The sequence below is a fragment of the Leguminivora glycinivorella genome, chromosome 17 (genome assembly GCF_023078275.1).
Source record: "Leguminivora glycinivorella isolate SPB_JAAS2020 chromosome 17, LegGlyc_1.1, whole genome shotgun sequence".
Lineage (NCBI taxonomy): Eukaryota > Metazoa > Arthropoda > Insecta > Lepidoptera > Tortricidae > Leguminivora > Leguminivora glycinivorella.
Genome location: NC_062987.1, coordinates 21012349 through 21030081, shown reverse-complemented (window position 1 = coordinate 21030081; position 17733 = coordinate 21012349). Strand labels below are relative to the sequence as shown.

Below are 17733 nucleotides of genomic sequence, written 5' to 3'. Positions count from 1 at the left end.
ATAGTTCAAATTGCGGTCAGTTAAATGTTTTCCTCATTTGGTTCATAAACGGAATAATAAATAGGTATTTTATACGAGTTCTTATAATACAACAGGCAAACAATAAACACCGTACAAAACAATTTTTACCCTTATTTAAAAAAAAATGTAAAATGTAGTCGTAACTCAAATTTCTAGTCAATAAGAAAAAATTGCATGCCTACACCCTTGGCGAAGTGTGACGATCAGAATAATGCATGTTTACCTACCACCTAATCTAATGTACCACATTTCATGCAAATAAAATATTTCATTTCATTTCAATACCTTTATGTTTTTCATCCTAATTAATAATTTCACCACCCACACTCTTTCCGTGGGTCAGTGGGTGTCATAGAATTCAAATATGGGTTAAAGAGGGTTAGTTCTTGGTTATGAATAAATCAATTGTCCTGTCGCTGGTGTCAATTTCCCAATTTCCTTTTAGCCTTTCCAGCCTCAGACACCAGAGGCCTTGGTCACTTTTTCTTTCATATGTGTAATTTATTTCGGGTTTTAATTTCCCTTTAGTTTAAAATTTTCGTAATAAACAAATTATCTATCTATTGCTATCTACTTATACATAAGTCACTTTTAAAATATTTCCGGTTTTTCTTGATACACCGTGTCCAGACACATGTATTTTTGCTCCTGTTATATATAATTATCAATTTCATTTTTCCAACATTGCTATAGTAAATCTTCCAGGTGCCTTCTACAAAACGTTAAAAATAAAAGAATGGGAATTCCATCTTGAGACAATAGACACCCCCCCCCCCCCCCTTTGAAAGTGTCTAAAAACGTCACAGTAAAATAAAATATCAATAGCGAAAATGTCAATCGTTTACGAAACCATAGACACAACCAAAGTCTTTCGATATCGTAGCGCAAGCGATTGTCAACAATGTCATCTTGACTAGGCGCTTTTATTTACAAAGTTGGCAACTCTGGTCAGGTTAGGGGATTTCCTAAATGATATGAATAGTTTAATTGACTGAATGTATGAATAATTACGTGTTGTTACTGTTAACATGAATAAAGATGTCTTTATTATTATCGCTATTGTCTGCCTCTTCATTTACGGTGATTCGCTCGGCTGTCCCTAACAGTTTTTTTAACACACGAGAAGTAAAATACATTTGCACCCGAGTGTAACACAAAACTTTTCCCCTCACTATAGCGAGGAAACTACAACGCAAAAAATGCGTTTATCACTGCTTCCAGTAGTTCCACAGGTGGTAAATCATCTTTATTACTAGATTCACCTACTTTTATCAATTTTAAAGCAGTTAATTTGACTTTATTCAAGGTCAAATTACTTTACCCACTAGTGGATAAAATGCGTTTTTACCCGCTGGTATTAAAGGACAAAACACGTGTTTCCGAGCTAGTGAGGGGAAAACATAATTATACCAAAGTATACTTTCAAATACATAGTACTAGTATATATTATGTAATGCGAAAGAGGTGCGTAAAGATTTGCCTTCGTATTGTTACGGAAACAAGTTCCAAATGTGCTCTACGCTACGCTATCACATGCGGGTCTATCGCCTATTAGAAAGAGACATCCCTATACACACCAGGTAAGCGCATCCCTTTCTCAAAACCCGAGAATTCCCGATGGAACCAGATGTGACAAATACCAACTTAACTTTGTAACGGCGAAAAAGTTCTCGGTGGAGTTTGATAGCAGGTTTCATTTTTCGAACGGTAAATTTAAATTTGTCGCGTGCGTCTTTTTCGGATGTTTGGGAACGCAGTCATTATGTGCATTTGTGTGCAGTCGTGTTCTCGTGTCTATTAAGTTATAGGAGTGTTTATTTTTGAAGACATTTAAATTGTAAGTAATGCATATATACCAGTATATTTCTTTATTATTTGATAATTAGTAATTATTCTATTCTTATTTTATTAATTTTGGTTGAGGTAAATGCCCCAGTATTTGACAGCCTAAGATCAATAGCAGCTGACATGCACCATTATTTGGGGAAATAACTATATTATGGCTGCTATTAAATACAGTTTTCGGAACGGGCAAATTTACCTTATTTATTACTTTTTATTTATCAATATTACTTATTAATTTAAACATTACTTAAATGTCATATGAATGTAATTTATCCATCTGTTTTTTTTATCGCGTGGTATTTTTTTCTAACGATTATCACAGGGTTAATTAGCTACTCTAGCTAGTCTCCCATATAACCATAATCGGTCGCCGTTCCTACGCAAATCCTCCTATTTTGTGTACACACAGGTCTTCGGGTCTCAATGCTTAGTCGCAGTACGGTCGACGTTTAGTCGCGGCGACCCAAATGGGGACGATTGGTAACAGGCACAAATGGTCACAGAAGTGACAGAAGTGTGCACTACGCGTGCACACATTGTTACCGTTTGGCGACTACTTTCCCAAAATCATTCGTTCATTTCATTCTTTTCAAATGGCGACTGTCAGAGACGTCAAAGTAAAAAAGAAATAAAATCATTTGACATTAAAATGTAATGGCGTAAGAATTTGTTAAAGATAAATATTGTTTGCATTTGTAATATAATGTGGGCTAATTACCATGGCCAATTAAATTGCTCGAGTGATTTCATAAAATAAGTCTAAATTTATCAACGCGCCATCAATTTACCTCAGTTTAACCAGTAATAATATTATTGATTACTCGGTGTTTGCGTGTTATGTATATTGATTGGTGAAGTTTTAGTGCTCCTAATTAAATGGTCGCAGCGTACACGCGTGACCGAAAGCAGTGAATATTTATTGGATTTTCAAAATGGCTTCTTGTATTAATTTTTTCCAGGTATCCTCAAACTTTATATATAAACAATTAAATATGCCGTCGTACTCAGTTGCACTACTGCGTTAAAAAAAACAGCATCTGTACTGTAAAAAACTATCATTGCGCAACAGAAATTCTATTAATATCACAGTAAATAGTCTATTTCATTTGATTTCTACTTTTATTGTGTAAAGCAACACTACACTTCATTTTTATCAATAAGAATTAAAAATTATATATTTAATACATTAAGTAACTATAAAGTGCTTATCTATTTGTATTATCATTCTGCACTTTTCTTAACTTTCCCACATTTCTATAAAATGTCGAAGAGTGCTTAAATGGTCGTCGTCGTTTATTATTATTTAATTCTCTCATATTTAAATGATTCAAAGCAACCAGTCCACAACTTCACAAGACAGTTTGAGAAACCTTCGTATTTCAGATTGTCATTTGCGGAGACAGTGGTTTAGGAGCAGTTCGGTAATCAGACCTACACATGTGTGTACAAATTCTGTCAATGTCACTGTCAGAAACCGTTCTGACAGTGACAATGACAGCCAAAAATTCGTCCACATGTTGTTACCGTTATGTGTGCAAACGTCGACTAATAAAGTGTCGTTAAAAGTCATTCTGACAGTGACATTGACAGCCACAAATTCGTACACATTTTGTTATCGTAACGAGTGCACACGACGACTACATTTTGTTATTGTATCAATACGGTCGCATTGTTTGCACGACGTTACCACGCGTTATGTCACATTTGACAGTTAGTTACTGATTTGAAGATTTTGCGACTGAAATGGTTGTATGGGCTGCTTTCGACGGAATTTTGAATATTAAACCTTCTTTATTGTTATTGCAATCCCATTTGTCAAAATAAGTATAATTAAGTATGTTTAAAAAATGTCACAGTTTCGTTTTCTTTTAACCCCTTATTTGCCAAGAGTGGCACTGAAGCTTTAGTAGTTTCATGTGTTCTGCCTACTCCTTTATGGGATACAGGCGTGATTGTATGTATGTATGTTTAAAAAAATATATTTCGCTAGTATATTTTAGAGGTATTTTGGTAAATATGTGTCGACGGAAACCATGACGATACATTTACTACTTATTGTATTTTTGACAGATCTATTATTTGTGTACAAATATACATAATCTAACCACAAATTTTTTTTTTGGCATTTTGTCTAGGCACGTGTTTCGGCCCTTTTGGTTGAATGCAGGCCGCGGGTGGGCGCATTATCTAGTGCTAGTAGTGATAGCAGGCCCCGTAGCCGAATGGCATTTCTCCGACGCCAAACGAAAGCGATACGCCGCTGGCTCTACGCAATGCGATGGCCAATACGCAAGCGCGATAGAGATAGATATCTACTAGCGCTTCGTTTCGTGAGAGTTTCGTGAGCGATTGTGCCATTCGGCTAGCCACCCTGGCCCCGTAGCCGAATGGCATTTCTCCGACGCCAAATGAAAGCGATATGCCGCTGGCTCTGTCGCGCCAATACGCAAGCGCGATAGAAATAGATGTCTACTAGCGCTTCGTTTCGTGAGCGTTTCGTGAGCGATTGTGCCATTCGGCTAGCCACCGGGCGGAACACGAATCTGCGCCTCTAGCACTCTACCAAGCCGTGGGGTTATATTTTAGAATCAGAATTAGTCGAGAGTGTTCAATTAGCCATGGTTTATAAAAAATCGGTCCACGTCGGGAGTTTTTCCACGTAGTAATTTTAATGTTGTAGTTATTTCTGTTTTCTGTTACTGAAACTACTTGTAACAAATACAGTCTGGTAAAAAAGAGTAGAAATCAACAGGTGGCAACATCGTGGCATTTCGTTTTCTCACACGTACCACTAGAAACTTGAACTCAACCAACTGAGGCACCAGCGTTCTGCCATAGAGTACCTACTTATTTTTCCACTTTTAAGACGCTACGGGAGCGAAAATGCTAAAATGGAAAGGAGCCCCTTACAATTTGGGAATTCTACTTTAATATATTAGATTTATCGAAAAAAAATAGTCCATTGGGAACAACTCAGTTAAAAAAAGATATTGCGAAAAAATCTTTAAAATCGAGGTTCCGCTCTCGACTGTTTCCTCATTCAAAACTTAATCAATCGTAACGAAATTTGAAAATCTGAATAGCAATGAAATAATCTGTGTCGGATTGTTTAGTTGTTTTGGCTAATTGTTACCAATTTTGAATATCACACCGTTTTTTACGCCATAAGTAGTCAATAACGCCGTTTTTGGAAATTTTTGATGGGCTCTAGCGTCTTTAAAAATAATAATATCAAAAAAATCAAAATGGTCCGATACAGATAAAAATAATAATAATCTGTGTTGAAAAAATAATTAATATCTTCAAAAACCAGGGAGGAAATAGTCGAGAGCGTTTGTATGTGGAAATTACCCCTCCTGTAGCGTCATAAAATACGAGAAAAAAAATTAAAATTTTTAAAACACGGTCTCGGCAGACCTAGGCGGAGATGGCGGGATGGCCTGGACGCATATCTTAGCGACTGGCCGGAGATTGCTCAAGAACGAGACGGATGGAGATCCATGGGGGAGGCCTTTGCCCAGCAGTGGGACACCATGTAGGCTATTAATATATATATATTAAAACACGGTGTTAGTTGTTCGCAGGTAGCCTGTACAAAGCGAGACGCTAAATCAAGATGGTGAACCACGGCAACGATGTCTGCTCCTGCTTGTCCTGCCTCATTACCGTCTTCCATTGCTTAATTTTGAGGTAAGTTCCATTTGTTTATGTACATTGGTGGACGCTGAGATAAGTTCGATTTCATTAAGTACACTGTGGACAAATAATAATTTTGAAAAAACCCCCGACCGCGACATAGTGGACCGATTTTCATGAAACATGGCTAAGAACACTCCCGACTAACTCAGCTTTCAAACAAAAAAACTAGATCTAAATCGGTTCATCCGTTCGGAAGCTTCGATGCCATAGACAGACACACAGACAAACCGACAGACAATCAGACAGACAGACAGACACGTCAAACTTATAACACCCCATCGTTTTTGCGTCGGGGGTTAAAAAAAGGCCCTCAATGCCCTGCGTATCCAGCACGGGAAGCATGGTCGCGCGATAGACGATAAAATTTCAGGCCGTCCCTATCGCACTTACAAATAGTGCGATAGGGACGGCCTGCTATTTTATCGTCTATCGCGCGACCATGCTTCCCGTCCAGTACAACAATGAGTTCAGGATGCTTTTGGCACGCACAGTAGGCAAAAGAACTGCCTCCCTGATGCATCGCGTGATTCGCGTGCGAGACAGTTCCAATAGCCTTGTGCGCCTAGTGTCAGAATCTCGTGCTTGTGCTTCCTGGCAGGCAATCATGGTCGCGCGATAAATAATAAAACATCAGGCCGTCCCTATCGCACTATTTGTAAGTGCGCTAAGGACGGCCCGATGTTTTATCATTTATCGCGCGACCATGATTGCCCTGCTGAGACACTCATGGGATAGTGTACATATGGCATTCAGAGGCCAAGTGTATAATTTATTATAGGTACCTATTTAGTTTAGTTTTTAGATGTAGGCAATGTAAATGTAACTAACATAGGTTTAAACTTTAAGGTAATGTACACGAACACTGGATTTTTTCCGAAATAAAATTATTGTATTGTATTAAGTAGGTAAGGTGCATTAGGGCAATTCCAAAAGTCGTCTAATTACGGTGGCGGATTTGCCCTAAGGCCCAGTAGGCCCGGGCCTAGGGCGGCCAGATTGTAAGGGCGGCAAATCGTGGCAAAAAAAATCACAGGATAACAAGATTAACAACAAAGAACTCGAATGAAAAGTATCTTAATATTATATAGGCTCGCGTAAGTATCGTATCCATTTTTGCGTATCAAAGTATAAATATTTAATTCGTACATCATACATATAATATGTCGGCGCAAGGCACCTGTAACCTTATAGTGTCTGAGGCCCGTGGAGGCGGCCCACATTCCTGGTTCAATGTTTACGTTAACAGCATTAGCGGAATTGTAACAGTGATGTCTTTGTACTTTGAGACGGGGCGGATATTGTAGACACCGCCGAACGTAGCCGTGGGTCCGATGTGGTACGTAATGAAATTAATTAAAATATTCCCGGGTTCGAATCCCGGTAAGGGCATTTATTTGTGTGATGAGCACAGATATTTGTTCCTGAGTCATGGATGTTTTCTATATATATAAGTATTTATATATTATATATATCGTTGTCTGAGTACCCACAACACAAGCCTTCTTGAGCTTACCGTGGGCCTCAGTCAATCTGTATAAGAATGTCCTATAATATTTATTTATTTATATTTATTTGTTGTAAGCATTCCTTAAGGTGCCGAGAGGGCATTAAGATTTGGGACATGGATGAATAGAGACACGCGACCGCGCGCTATCCCATAACCGTGCCGTGAGATTACGTGTGCGCTTTAAGTACCTAGTAGTGTACCACTTGACCCACGGATTCGTTTCCGGTTCTGATAACTTAGTAGCTTTGAGTTGGTGTGATTTTTTTGTGTTTTGGAACTTAAGTGATTGTGTTTGTTTTGATATTAGTAATATTCGTTACCAGTTGCATAAACATTGGTTGGACTTGTGTGCGTGATATGCCCACCGTTTCCGCCCACCATGGAGCTGGTGCCTGCCCCTTGATGTCGTAGAGCTACCGGCTCCGACATATAAAAGTTAAGTAGTTTTAGTTAAATATATAGGATGGTACCTACCTATTGTTATCTATTACGCGATGACTGCCAATTTGGTAACGACATTCGCAAATCGCAACGCAATGTGTACGTAACTACGCATCTGGTTTATAAATATCTGGGTGACCGAGCTTCGCTCGGTTCTATTTTATTATATCACGTCTTTATATAAAAAAAAACTGTTGTAAAAAAAATAAAAACAGAAACTCATAGTTCTGAAATAACAGTACTTGCTAGTACGGATTACAATTAACAGATGGCGGTATGTGTCTATATGTGTCTATTATTTCCGGATAATTCTAGAATGCACTTCTGTTTGAAGTATTGAATTTTAAAAATACTACTGAGATAACGGAAGAAGCTTAAAATTCGTAATAATAATTAAAGCACTTAATGAATACGCAAGTTTTGTCATCCGCGAATCATAAGTTAGTCAATGTTTGTTGTTTCGTATCCTTGACCTGTGTCGCCATCTAGTTTGATAAAAAATAGTACCTACATCGAGCGAAAGAATTCTCAGTCTTAACAATACAACTACTTCACACGAGATGGCGCGCGTTCCGCCACAAAAGTTGTCATTCAAAAAAATTGTGTAATTTTCTATTCGTGGTAAGTATTTTTTTCAGTAATATGAAATGACTTGAAAAAATTATTACATCTCGCCCGCGATTCATAAGTTACTCAATGTTTGTTGCTTCGTATACGGGGCCTTGACCTGTGTCGCCATCTAGTTTTTGCAATAAACAGTACCTACATCGACCGAAAGAATTCTGCCTTAATAATACAACTACTCCACACGAGATGGCGCGCGAAGAAAAACTCATGAAAACTCGAAAATTCGCGTTTTCCGGGACCTAAGGACAAGTTAGATCGACTTTTCACCCCCGAAAACCCCCACATAACAAATTTTAGCGAAATCGTTAGAGCGGTTTCCGAGATCGTCGGTGTATATAAATAAATAAATAAATAAATAAATAAATATACAAGAATTGCTCGTTTAAAAGTATAAGATTATGGGTGTTGAGAAAGGGGCGGCACATGGCCTGGGGCCTAGAGCGGCAAGGACTGCAAATCCGCCACTGTCTAATTACGAAAGTTGCATAAAAATCACCATCCAAGATTCGTCTTTCGGAATTACCAGAGCGTTTCTGTCGTTCGGAATTACCCTAATGTACCTTAGATATTTATTTGAGTACAGTCATCGGCACAACATAACAGCACATACAAGAGGCCGCAAGTATATCTGACACAATATCATTATTTCTAAGGCCATAAGAATGCGTTATAGCAGCCTAATTTTTAACCCCCGACGCAAAAACGACGGAGTGTTATAAGTTTGACGTGTCTGTCTGTCTGTATGTGTGTCTGTCTGCGTCATCGTAGCTCCTGAACGGATGAACCGATTTAGATTTAGTTTTTTTTTGTTTGAAAGCTGAATTAGTCGGGTGTGTGTATTTTCAGAATTTGGGCCCCCCAATTAGCGTAAATTGTTAACAAAAATTGACTCGCTGTCAGTTTTGTGACGACAATTAAACATAAAATCTGTCTAAAAATGTACTTTTTTCACATTCTGAATGTAGATTATCGCTTGAAGTTTATGTAATTAACACAAAAGCAATATTTTTTTATAGAAATTTTTTGCTTAATTATCGTAACCACACTGACAGTTCTGAAAAATTCTGAAAATGCTCGTGTTCTTAGCCATGTTTCACGAAAATCGGTCCACTATGGCGGGGTTTTTTTTTAATTAGTTTTTTTAGTACACGTGGTGATTTTTTCCCGCAAATATAAGTATTCTAAGCAAGTACCTATGTGGACAAAACAAAAAAGGGTCTTCTGTATCTGGGATAAATAGCTCTTTGTCAACATAAATAATTATGAGATAACAGGATAGCGCAAAGGGCACGTCTGATATGGTTTTCTTGGTAAGAGTCATTAGTTTAACGTTAACTAAACAAGCCGAAACAGAATTACTGCTACTTTGTTTTTAACCTTAAGTTTCATGTGACTGTCTGTTTGTCTGTGTGTGTGTCTGTCTGTGGCATCGTAGCTCCCAAACGGATGAATCGATTTAGATTTAGTTTTTTTTGTTTGAAAGCTGAATTAGTCTGTAGTGCTATTAGCCATGATTGATGGAAATCGGTCCGACATAGTGGTGTCGAATGTTTATGCAAAATTAAAAATTTTGGCTAACCAATTTCTGGGGTTTTATCAAATGCGAAATTGTCATAAAGGTATTAAGCGCCAATATCGCTTAGGTAAGACCATCGTGGTAGTATGTGATAATGTCTTGACTAGGTGTCTTTTCAACCCACGACGCAAAAACGACGGGGTGTTATAAGTTTGACGTGTCTGTCTGTCTATTTGTCTGTATGTCTGTCTGTCTGTCTGTGGGTGTATCTGTCTGTGGCATCGTAGCTCCCGAACGGATAAACCGATTAAGATTTAGTTTTTTTGTTTGAAAGCTGAGTTAGTCGGAAGTGTTCTTAGCCACCATCCTGGCCATGATTGCGGACAGACTTGACTGTCCGTACATAGTGCACTGTTGTGAACTTCACAAGCCCAGTAACGGTGTACCATTTAGTTAAGTTATTTATTGTATCACTAACATAGTTTTTAAGTATTATTGTACATAACTAACATCTTATGAGCCATGAGCTTGAAATAAATGAAATTTAATTTAATTTAATTTAATTTAGCCATGTTTCATGAAAATCGGTCCACCATATCGCGGTCGGGGGTATTTTCAAAATTTTAATTTTGTGGTTTGGTTATCATTATCAATCCTGCATTTTACCATACAAGTGGCGGCACATAAGTTTAGCGCTGAGTGAAATGTGGAGGGGATAGCTGCGCGTGGGGACGCATACCCTTCGCCCCCTGTAATCCCCTGTAAACCCTGAGCGCTCTTTTTAGGGTTCCGTAGTCAACTAAAAACCCTTATAGTTTCGCCATGTCTGTCTGTCCGTCCGTCCGCGGATAATATCAGTAACCGTTAGCACTAGAAAGTTAAAATTTGGTACCAATATGTATATCAATCACGCCAACAAAGTGAAAAAATAAAAAATGGAAAAAAATGTTTTATTAGGGTACCCCTCCCTACATGTAAAGTGGGGGCTGATATTTTTTTTCATTCCAACCCCAACGTGTGATATATGTATTGTTCGATAGGTATTTAAAAATGAATAAGGGTTTACTGAGATCGTTTTTTGATAATATTAATATTTTCGGTATAATATTAAAAAAAAGTGCGTCCCCCCCCTCTAACTTTTGAGCCATATGTTTAAAAAATATGAAAAAATCACAAAAGTAGAACTTTATAAAGACTTTTCAGGAAAATTGTTTTGAACTTGATAGGTTCAGTAGTTTTTGAGAAAAATACGGAAAACTACGGAACCCTACACTGAGCGTGGCCCGACACGCTCTTGGCCGGTTTTTTTGTTTATGACCTCTCCGCAATAACTGCCAGCGCTAAAGTTATGTGCCGCCACTTGTACCATCATTCTTATACTTACTAAAGGTGCTCCCAAGTGCCAGTGTGGGAACACCATAAGCATATCGCGCAGGTCATCAGCTCACATAACCATATTAGTAAGTAAGGTAGATACATATATTGTATGTATACCCCATGTCTGCAGCAACAAAGTATTAATACAGCGAACGTGACAAAATATGTACAAGACCTTGGATGTACAAGCAACAAAGTCCTGGGGGATTACCTATTACCACGAACTAATAAAGTATAGTAAAGCCGTTCAGTTTGGGTCAAGAGAAAGGGACACAGCTATAGCAGTTAATACAATACATAGCTCCATCCCTCTCTCAAGCTTCATGGTAACCCAAACACATTTTGGCACACTGGCTATCCATCTTTGTTGCTGACTCTAAAATTATCGGTGACACAGGGGCACCCCCGTCGTTTGTGTGCGCTGCTGGAGTAAATCTTTGGAAGTTTATATTGCGCTCCGTCCGCATACGCACGCTTGCAGTGTGTACTCCTCAAACAGAGAATATATCATGAGTTTTTGACTTTACTCGATGGTGGAACGTTACGGAAAATGACATTAATTGAATGGAGAAAACAGCGCCTCCAATCGATTACTAGTCGAACCAAAAATTAAATTCATTTTTCGTGTATTTAACCCGGCAACCTTTAAATCAAGGGTGAATAGGCATCTTCTGGGCGAGCTCACTCCATCGTAGGCCACGTCCTTGCCTTTAGCTAGTCTGTGGTCAAGAGTAAGCCCATTTATAGTTAAAAAAAAAACTATTCGAATTCCCGTCATAAGCTCATGGTATAAGCTCAACACAATTTTCTTTTACACATCTTTGAAGATAACTTATGGTTTGTGTTTTAAAGCGTGGCAAAAATACTACTGGCAGCGTACTGACATTTAAAATAATAACTAACTTTGTTTTTCAAAAGTTGCAGTTGATTGTAAGGTATCGTACATTTTTGAAGTATATTTTCGTCTGTATATAATCAAGTGTGCATTTTTGTGGTGTTTTGCTAATGTTAAAATGTTTTTGTTTTAGCCCCAAGATGTGTGCAAACGGTAAGATTTGCAACTGCATTCCCGTTGAAAAGGGCTGCCTCGCCATCGCCATTATAAGCGCGGTAAGAACAAAATTTTTTTCCCCTCACTAGCTCGGAAACACGTGTTTTGTCCTTTAATACCAGCGGGTAACAACGCATTTTATCCACTAGTGGGTAAAGTAATTTGACCTTGAATAAAGTGATTTTTTTACATACATACATACCTACATATAATCACGCCTGTATCCCATAAAGGGGTTAGCAGACTACATGAACAGTGATTTTTTTCTGCTTTAAAATTGATAAAAGAGTGAACCTAGTGATGACGATGATTTACCACCTGTGGACCTACTGGAAGCAGGGATAGTGAGGGGAAAAGTTTTGTAGTAAGTACACTCGGGTGCAAATGTATTTTACTTCTCGTGTGTTAAAAAATTCGCAAGTTCAGGATTCTATTCTTGAACCACTCACTTCACTCGTGGTTCAAGTATAGAATCCTTTCACTTGCTCGTTTTTCAATTCCACACTCGGTGTTAAAATACAACTTTGCACCCTTGTATAACAAATAACTATTAACGTGTCTGTCTGTATGTCTTTCTAAGTGTGTGTGTGTCTGTGTCATAGTAGCTTTAGAATATATAAACCGATTTAGATTTCGTTTGAAAGCTGAAGTAGTCGGGAGTGCTCTTACGCCGTGTCTTGCGTGGGCGCCGGTCGCGCGACCGTCGCCGTCGCGTCTCATACTTCCATATCGATAAGGTTTGATTTTGTATGCGTCGCATCGCCGTCGCGCGACCATCGCGCGACCGTCGCCCACGCAAGCCACGGCGTTAGCCATGCTTGATGAAAATCGGTGAAATCGGTCCGTGTCACGGGGTTCTTCTAAATTTTACAGAATTATAAGTCAATGGTTTTGTGATTTTCAGATTGGTACTGGGCTGGTGCTTCTGGCGACCATCCTTTTCGGCATCATGGCGGCTGCAGGCCTCGTCATGATGTCGAATACTCCTGACGATGATCCGGGTAAGTGCATTCTCATGTATTGTTTGGTACTTACTTGGATCCGCTACATCATCATTCTCCTTGAGTAATATTATCCCGGCATTCGCCACGGCTCGTGAGAGCCTGGCGTCCGCTTTGACAACTAATCCCAAGATTTGGCGTAGGCACTAGTTTTACGAAAGCGAGTGTACTATTGATGCTTAGATACCTCGTCAAATTAAAGAAAATATTGGGCAACATTTTAAAAAAATTCTTAGGCTATGCTAACTGTACCAAAAATGCACTTTTTGCCGAAAACAAAAGATCTAGCGCCGCGGTCCCGGGCTCGAATCCCGGTAAGGGCATTTATTTGTGTGATGAGCACAGATATTTGTTCCTGAATCATGGATGTTTTCTATGTATATAAGTATTTATATATCGTCACTACTTTTAAAAAATCTTGTATCTCACGCTGTTCCTCAAAGTTAACACGCAGTAAGTCTATATGCATTCCCTTCATACTTACTACAATTTTCTTTTCGTTGACAGACGAAGATACGAGTTTTTTTTAAAGTAGTGACGATATTATATGTATCGTTGTCTGAGTACCCACAACACAAGCCTTCTTGAGCTTACCGTGGGCCTCAGTCAATCTGTGTAAGAATGTCCTATAATATTTATTTATTTGTTTTATTTATTGTTCTTTCTACTTAAGTAAATAATTGTTTCGTGTACAGACTCCCGTGAGTTCACTCACATGTTCGTGGGTCTGGCCGGGCTGGCCGTCAGCGTGGTAGTGGTTATTGTGGGGATGGCCGCTCTTATCGCTTTCACCTTCTCCGTGCTGCTGTGCAATGGGATTTGTAAGGTAAGCAATTACCTAGTTAAGAACTAACTTAAGCCGTACATTACGCTACAAGTGTGAAAAAAAGGAAGTTCGAAACGAGTGGCGATAAATAACGATAATCGACACGAGTTACGAATTTCCTTTTCGCAAGTGTATCGAAGTTTTTCAGTATAAATGGAAAAAAAAAAACCATTTGTACTGAAATATTATATTACGATACTAGTGCGAAAAAAATGAAGTTCGAAACGAGCGGCGATAAATTAAAATACGACCGAAGGGAGTGTTTTAAATCGACACGAGTTACGGATTTCCTTTTTGCGCGTATACCGTATGACGTTTTTCAGTACAGATGACCCTCCGAAGTTTCGAACTGGCTTATAATGAATCACTTCTCGCACTAGTGCGTAAAATAAACACCATCTGTACTGAAAATCATTTATTTAATAGTAAGTACTGGAATCAAAACACAACCCTAAACTATTCATATGCAGTGACGACTAGATCAGACTGCGGCTTGTTTCACCGCAGTGACAATTATCACTCGACAGTGCGTGACAATTCGCCGTACATTGCCTCTTCAACAAAGAATTATTGATACTGAGTAAAAATGTTACTTGTCAATATTTTTTCACCTCACCAACTGGTAAAAGCTTACTTTGCTATTCGAAAACAGATAGCAAAATTGCATTTTATCCACTCTTGCATAGTAATTTGAATCGTAAATATTGAATAAATTCATAATTTTTGATTTAATTTGATGTTTTATAGTCAGTATTTGGTTCGTGTTGGTGTGGTGAAACATTTTGTGTTTCACTCGGTGGCAAAGTTTGTTTAACCTTCGTGCCTTGAAACCTTCGCAACGCTCAAGATTCCACTTTTTAGAATCTTTCGCTTGCTCGTGTATCAATATTGGCACGTGCGGTTAAACAACAACTTTGCCCCATTATAAAACAAACAACTGTTCACCTTTTTCCAGCGTCGCCCAGGACAAGTGAAGGCCTATTTAGTGTATGGCATAGTGATCGCAACGCTCACAGTCATTGCTGCGTTCGCCGAGTTGTTCAACGGAGGGATCCCTGCTTACGGCATCGGTGCGCTGATTGGGACTGGTGAGTGCCTGTTCCTGTATTTTTTATTAACCGTCGCCTCATATCTCTCAAGAACAACTCCTCTGGTGTTTCGGGTGTCCATGGGCGGCGGTGATCGCTTACCATCAGGCGACCTGTCTGCTCGTTTGCCTCCTATCCCATAAAAAAAAAAAGAAGGACTGTTATCAAGTCGTCTGTTTTTTTTTATGTTTGTTCCTCGATATCTCCGTCGTTGCTGGACCGATTTTGAAATTTTTTTTTTATTGAATGTATATGCATACAGATTGGTCCCATTTTTCTCAGAACCCAGTTTTCTCTGATGATGGGATCCTGGAGAAATCGAGGGAACTCCTCGAATCTGAAAGGCATACATTTGGTGATTTTTGTGTTTTTAAAGGAACAGCATGCATTTAGGTACGGAACAGTGACATTTGGTGCAGTGGAACTGCTGATGGTGGCCAGAACGGAACTCTTCAAATCTGAACGGCACGCTTACAGTGACTTTGGTATTTTTATAAGAACAGCATGCACTTTCGTCCAGAACAGTGACATTTGGTGCAGTGGAATTGCTGATGATGGTCAGAACCGAACTCCTCAAATCTGAACGGCACGCTTATAGTGACTTTGGTATTTTTATAAGAACAGCATGCACTTTCGTCCAGAACAGTGACATTTGGTGCAGTGGAACTGCTGATGATGCCCAGAACCAAACTCCTCAAATCTGAACGGCACGCTTATAGTGACTTTGCTATTTTTATAAGAACACTAGAACAGTAACATTTGGTACAGTGGAACTGCTGATGATGGTCAGAACCGAACTCCTCAAATCTGAACGGCACACTCATAGTGACTTTGGTATTTTTGTAAGAAAAGCATGCATTTAAGTTCAGAACAGTGACATTTATTTAGTTATGTTTGTTAAGCATATTGAGTTTTCAAGTCAAAGTTTGTCAAGCTTCGATTTTTTATGATTTAATCGGATTCATGAGGAATTGAGGAAACTCCTCAAACCTTAACGTTATACGTATATTCATTTGTGTTGCCATCTAATAATTAAAGAATTAAAAGCAGTTTAAAAAAATACTTACACATTTCTACATAATCTAACATTCGCAAGTAGCTTTCACCAGAACCCGAAAGGCGACGGTTTTTTTTTCTTAAAAAATATTTATTTTTTTATGCGATCGGAGCAGACAGGTCGCCTGATGGTAAGCGATCACTGCCGCCGCCCATGTACACCCGAAACAACAGAAGTGTTGGAGGTGCTTTGCCAGGATTTAAGATGGGTGTACGCTCTTTTCTTGAAGTATCGGTACGGAAATACTGCAGGGTTTTTAGTGTTGACAGTTGAGGACTGCCAGCCATCTAAATGATGGAGATGAAAATGTTGTCGCTTAGGGCAACATTCTGATAAATCCTCAAAGTTTTTGGGCTTTACTCAGAGTTGACAGCAATTTCCATCCCACCGAGAGGTGACTCTTCGTTCGCGACATCTTTTGACAAGTAACAGTACTGATAATTTACGCTATTTGACGCGTGATTGTCGCTAGATGTCACTTAACTATGCCTATACAAATAACTCGTATTTACTGATGTATGGAGTTACAACTCTTCCTTTTTTTATTTCTCTATGGTATTAAGTAATTGTACTTGTGTTTCAGTAATCTACATTGGTTTCCTGGGGTTGGTTAACGAGACCTACCACAAGCTGCGGCAGGCACCTGTAGTGTTCGCGAACCATATCCGCCTGGTGGAAGACTATTAGCGTAACTAACATAACAGGGTACTGGGGGGTTACCATGACGTATTAAAGACGTTCAGTTTAGGTTGAGAAAAAGGGACACAGCTATAGGAGTTACATAGCTCCGTCCCTCTCTCTCAACCTAAACTGAGCGGCTTTAGCACGTCATGATAACCCCCCTGATGTGCCGACGGAAAGTTTTCAAAATTCGGAAGTTTCACAAAACTTCGGAAACTTTCCATACTTTGTATGGACGGATGGAAACTTTCCATTTCATAAATTTAAATTCCCCTTATTTTTCGTGAAAGTTTCGTGAATTTTTCAAGTTTAAGATTTTTTTGGAAAGTTTCCGCAACTTGCACATCACTACAACAGGGTCGTACACAAGCCAAATAGAACTTCCAACTTCCTCATTTTACCTTCCTCTCTTAGCCTTTTGACAGCCACAGACGCTTTACCAGAGACGCTGATATTGGTTATAGTAGTGCGAATAGAATTTTCTTCGTATTCTCACGGAAACGTATGAACGTGTCCTGCTACTTCAGTCAGTCTCAGTACTGTCAGTATAAGATGTATTGAAACTGTCTGCACTAGCATGACAAATACGAACGTTTCCATAAATAACCTAACCACAAAATTTCATTTTTGAAAAAATCCCATCAACATAAAGGACCCATTTTTATGAAACATGGCTAAGAACACTCCCGACAAACTCAGCTTTCAAACCAAAAAAAACTAAATCTAAATCCGTTCATCCGTTCGGGAGCTACGATGCCACAGACAGACACACACACAGACGGACAGACAGACAGACAGACACGTCAAACTTATAACACCCCGTCGTTTTTGGGTCGGGAGTTAAAAAATACGAAGAAAAAGCTTTTTGGACTACATCTATCTATACATTATGTATGGCCGTCAGCTTCGCCAACGCAATTAATAACTTTCACTTGATGTCCAAGTTAATATATTTTTAGCAATAAGCGTTAATTTGTCGGGTCGTGACATCTAGTG

General features: G+C 38.9%; 1 protein-coding gene across 3 annotated transcripts; it reads left to right on the top strand.

Annotated features, from left to right (window-relative positions):
- Positions 1 to 1800: 1800 nt before the first annotated feature.
- LOC125235463 lies at positions 1801 to 17413 on the top strand. Of its 3 annotated transcripts, none has more exons than XM_048142034.1 (7): positions 1801 to 1858; positions 5451 to 5556; positions 12062 to 12143; positions 12989 to 13085; positions 13781 to 13911; positions 14867 to 14999; positions 16640 to 17413. In XM_048142034.1, the coding sequence occupies exons 2-7, from the start codon at positions 5483 to 5485 to the stop codon at positions 16741 to 16743; spliced, it is 621 nt and encodes a 206-aa protein (XP_047997991.1). In that variant the 5' UTR covers positions 1801 to 1858; positions 5451 to 5482; the 3' UTR covers positions 16744 to 17413. The 3 variants fall into 3 exon arrangements, with proteins under 3 accessions (XP_047997991.1, XP_047997992.1, XP_047997990.1); XM_048142035.1 differs by having other exon boundaries at positions 1809 to 1858; positions 5441 to 5556; XM_048142033.1 differs by lacking the exons at positions 1801 to 1858; positions 5451 to 5556 and adding an exon at positions 11806 to 11968.
- Positions 17414 to 17733: the final 320 nt, after the last annotated feature.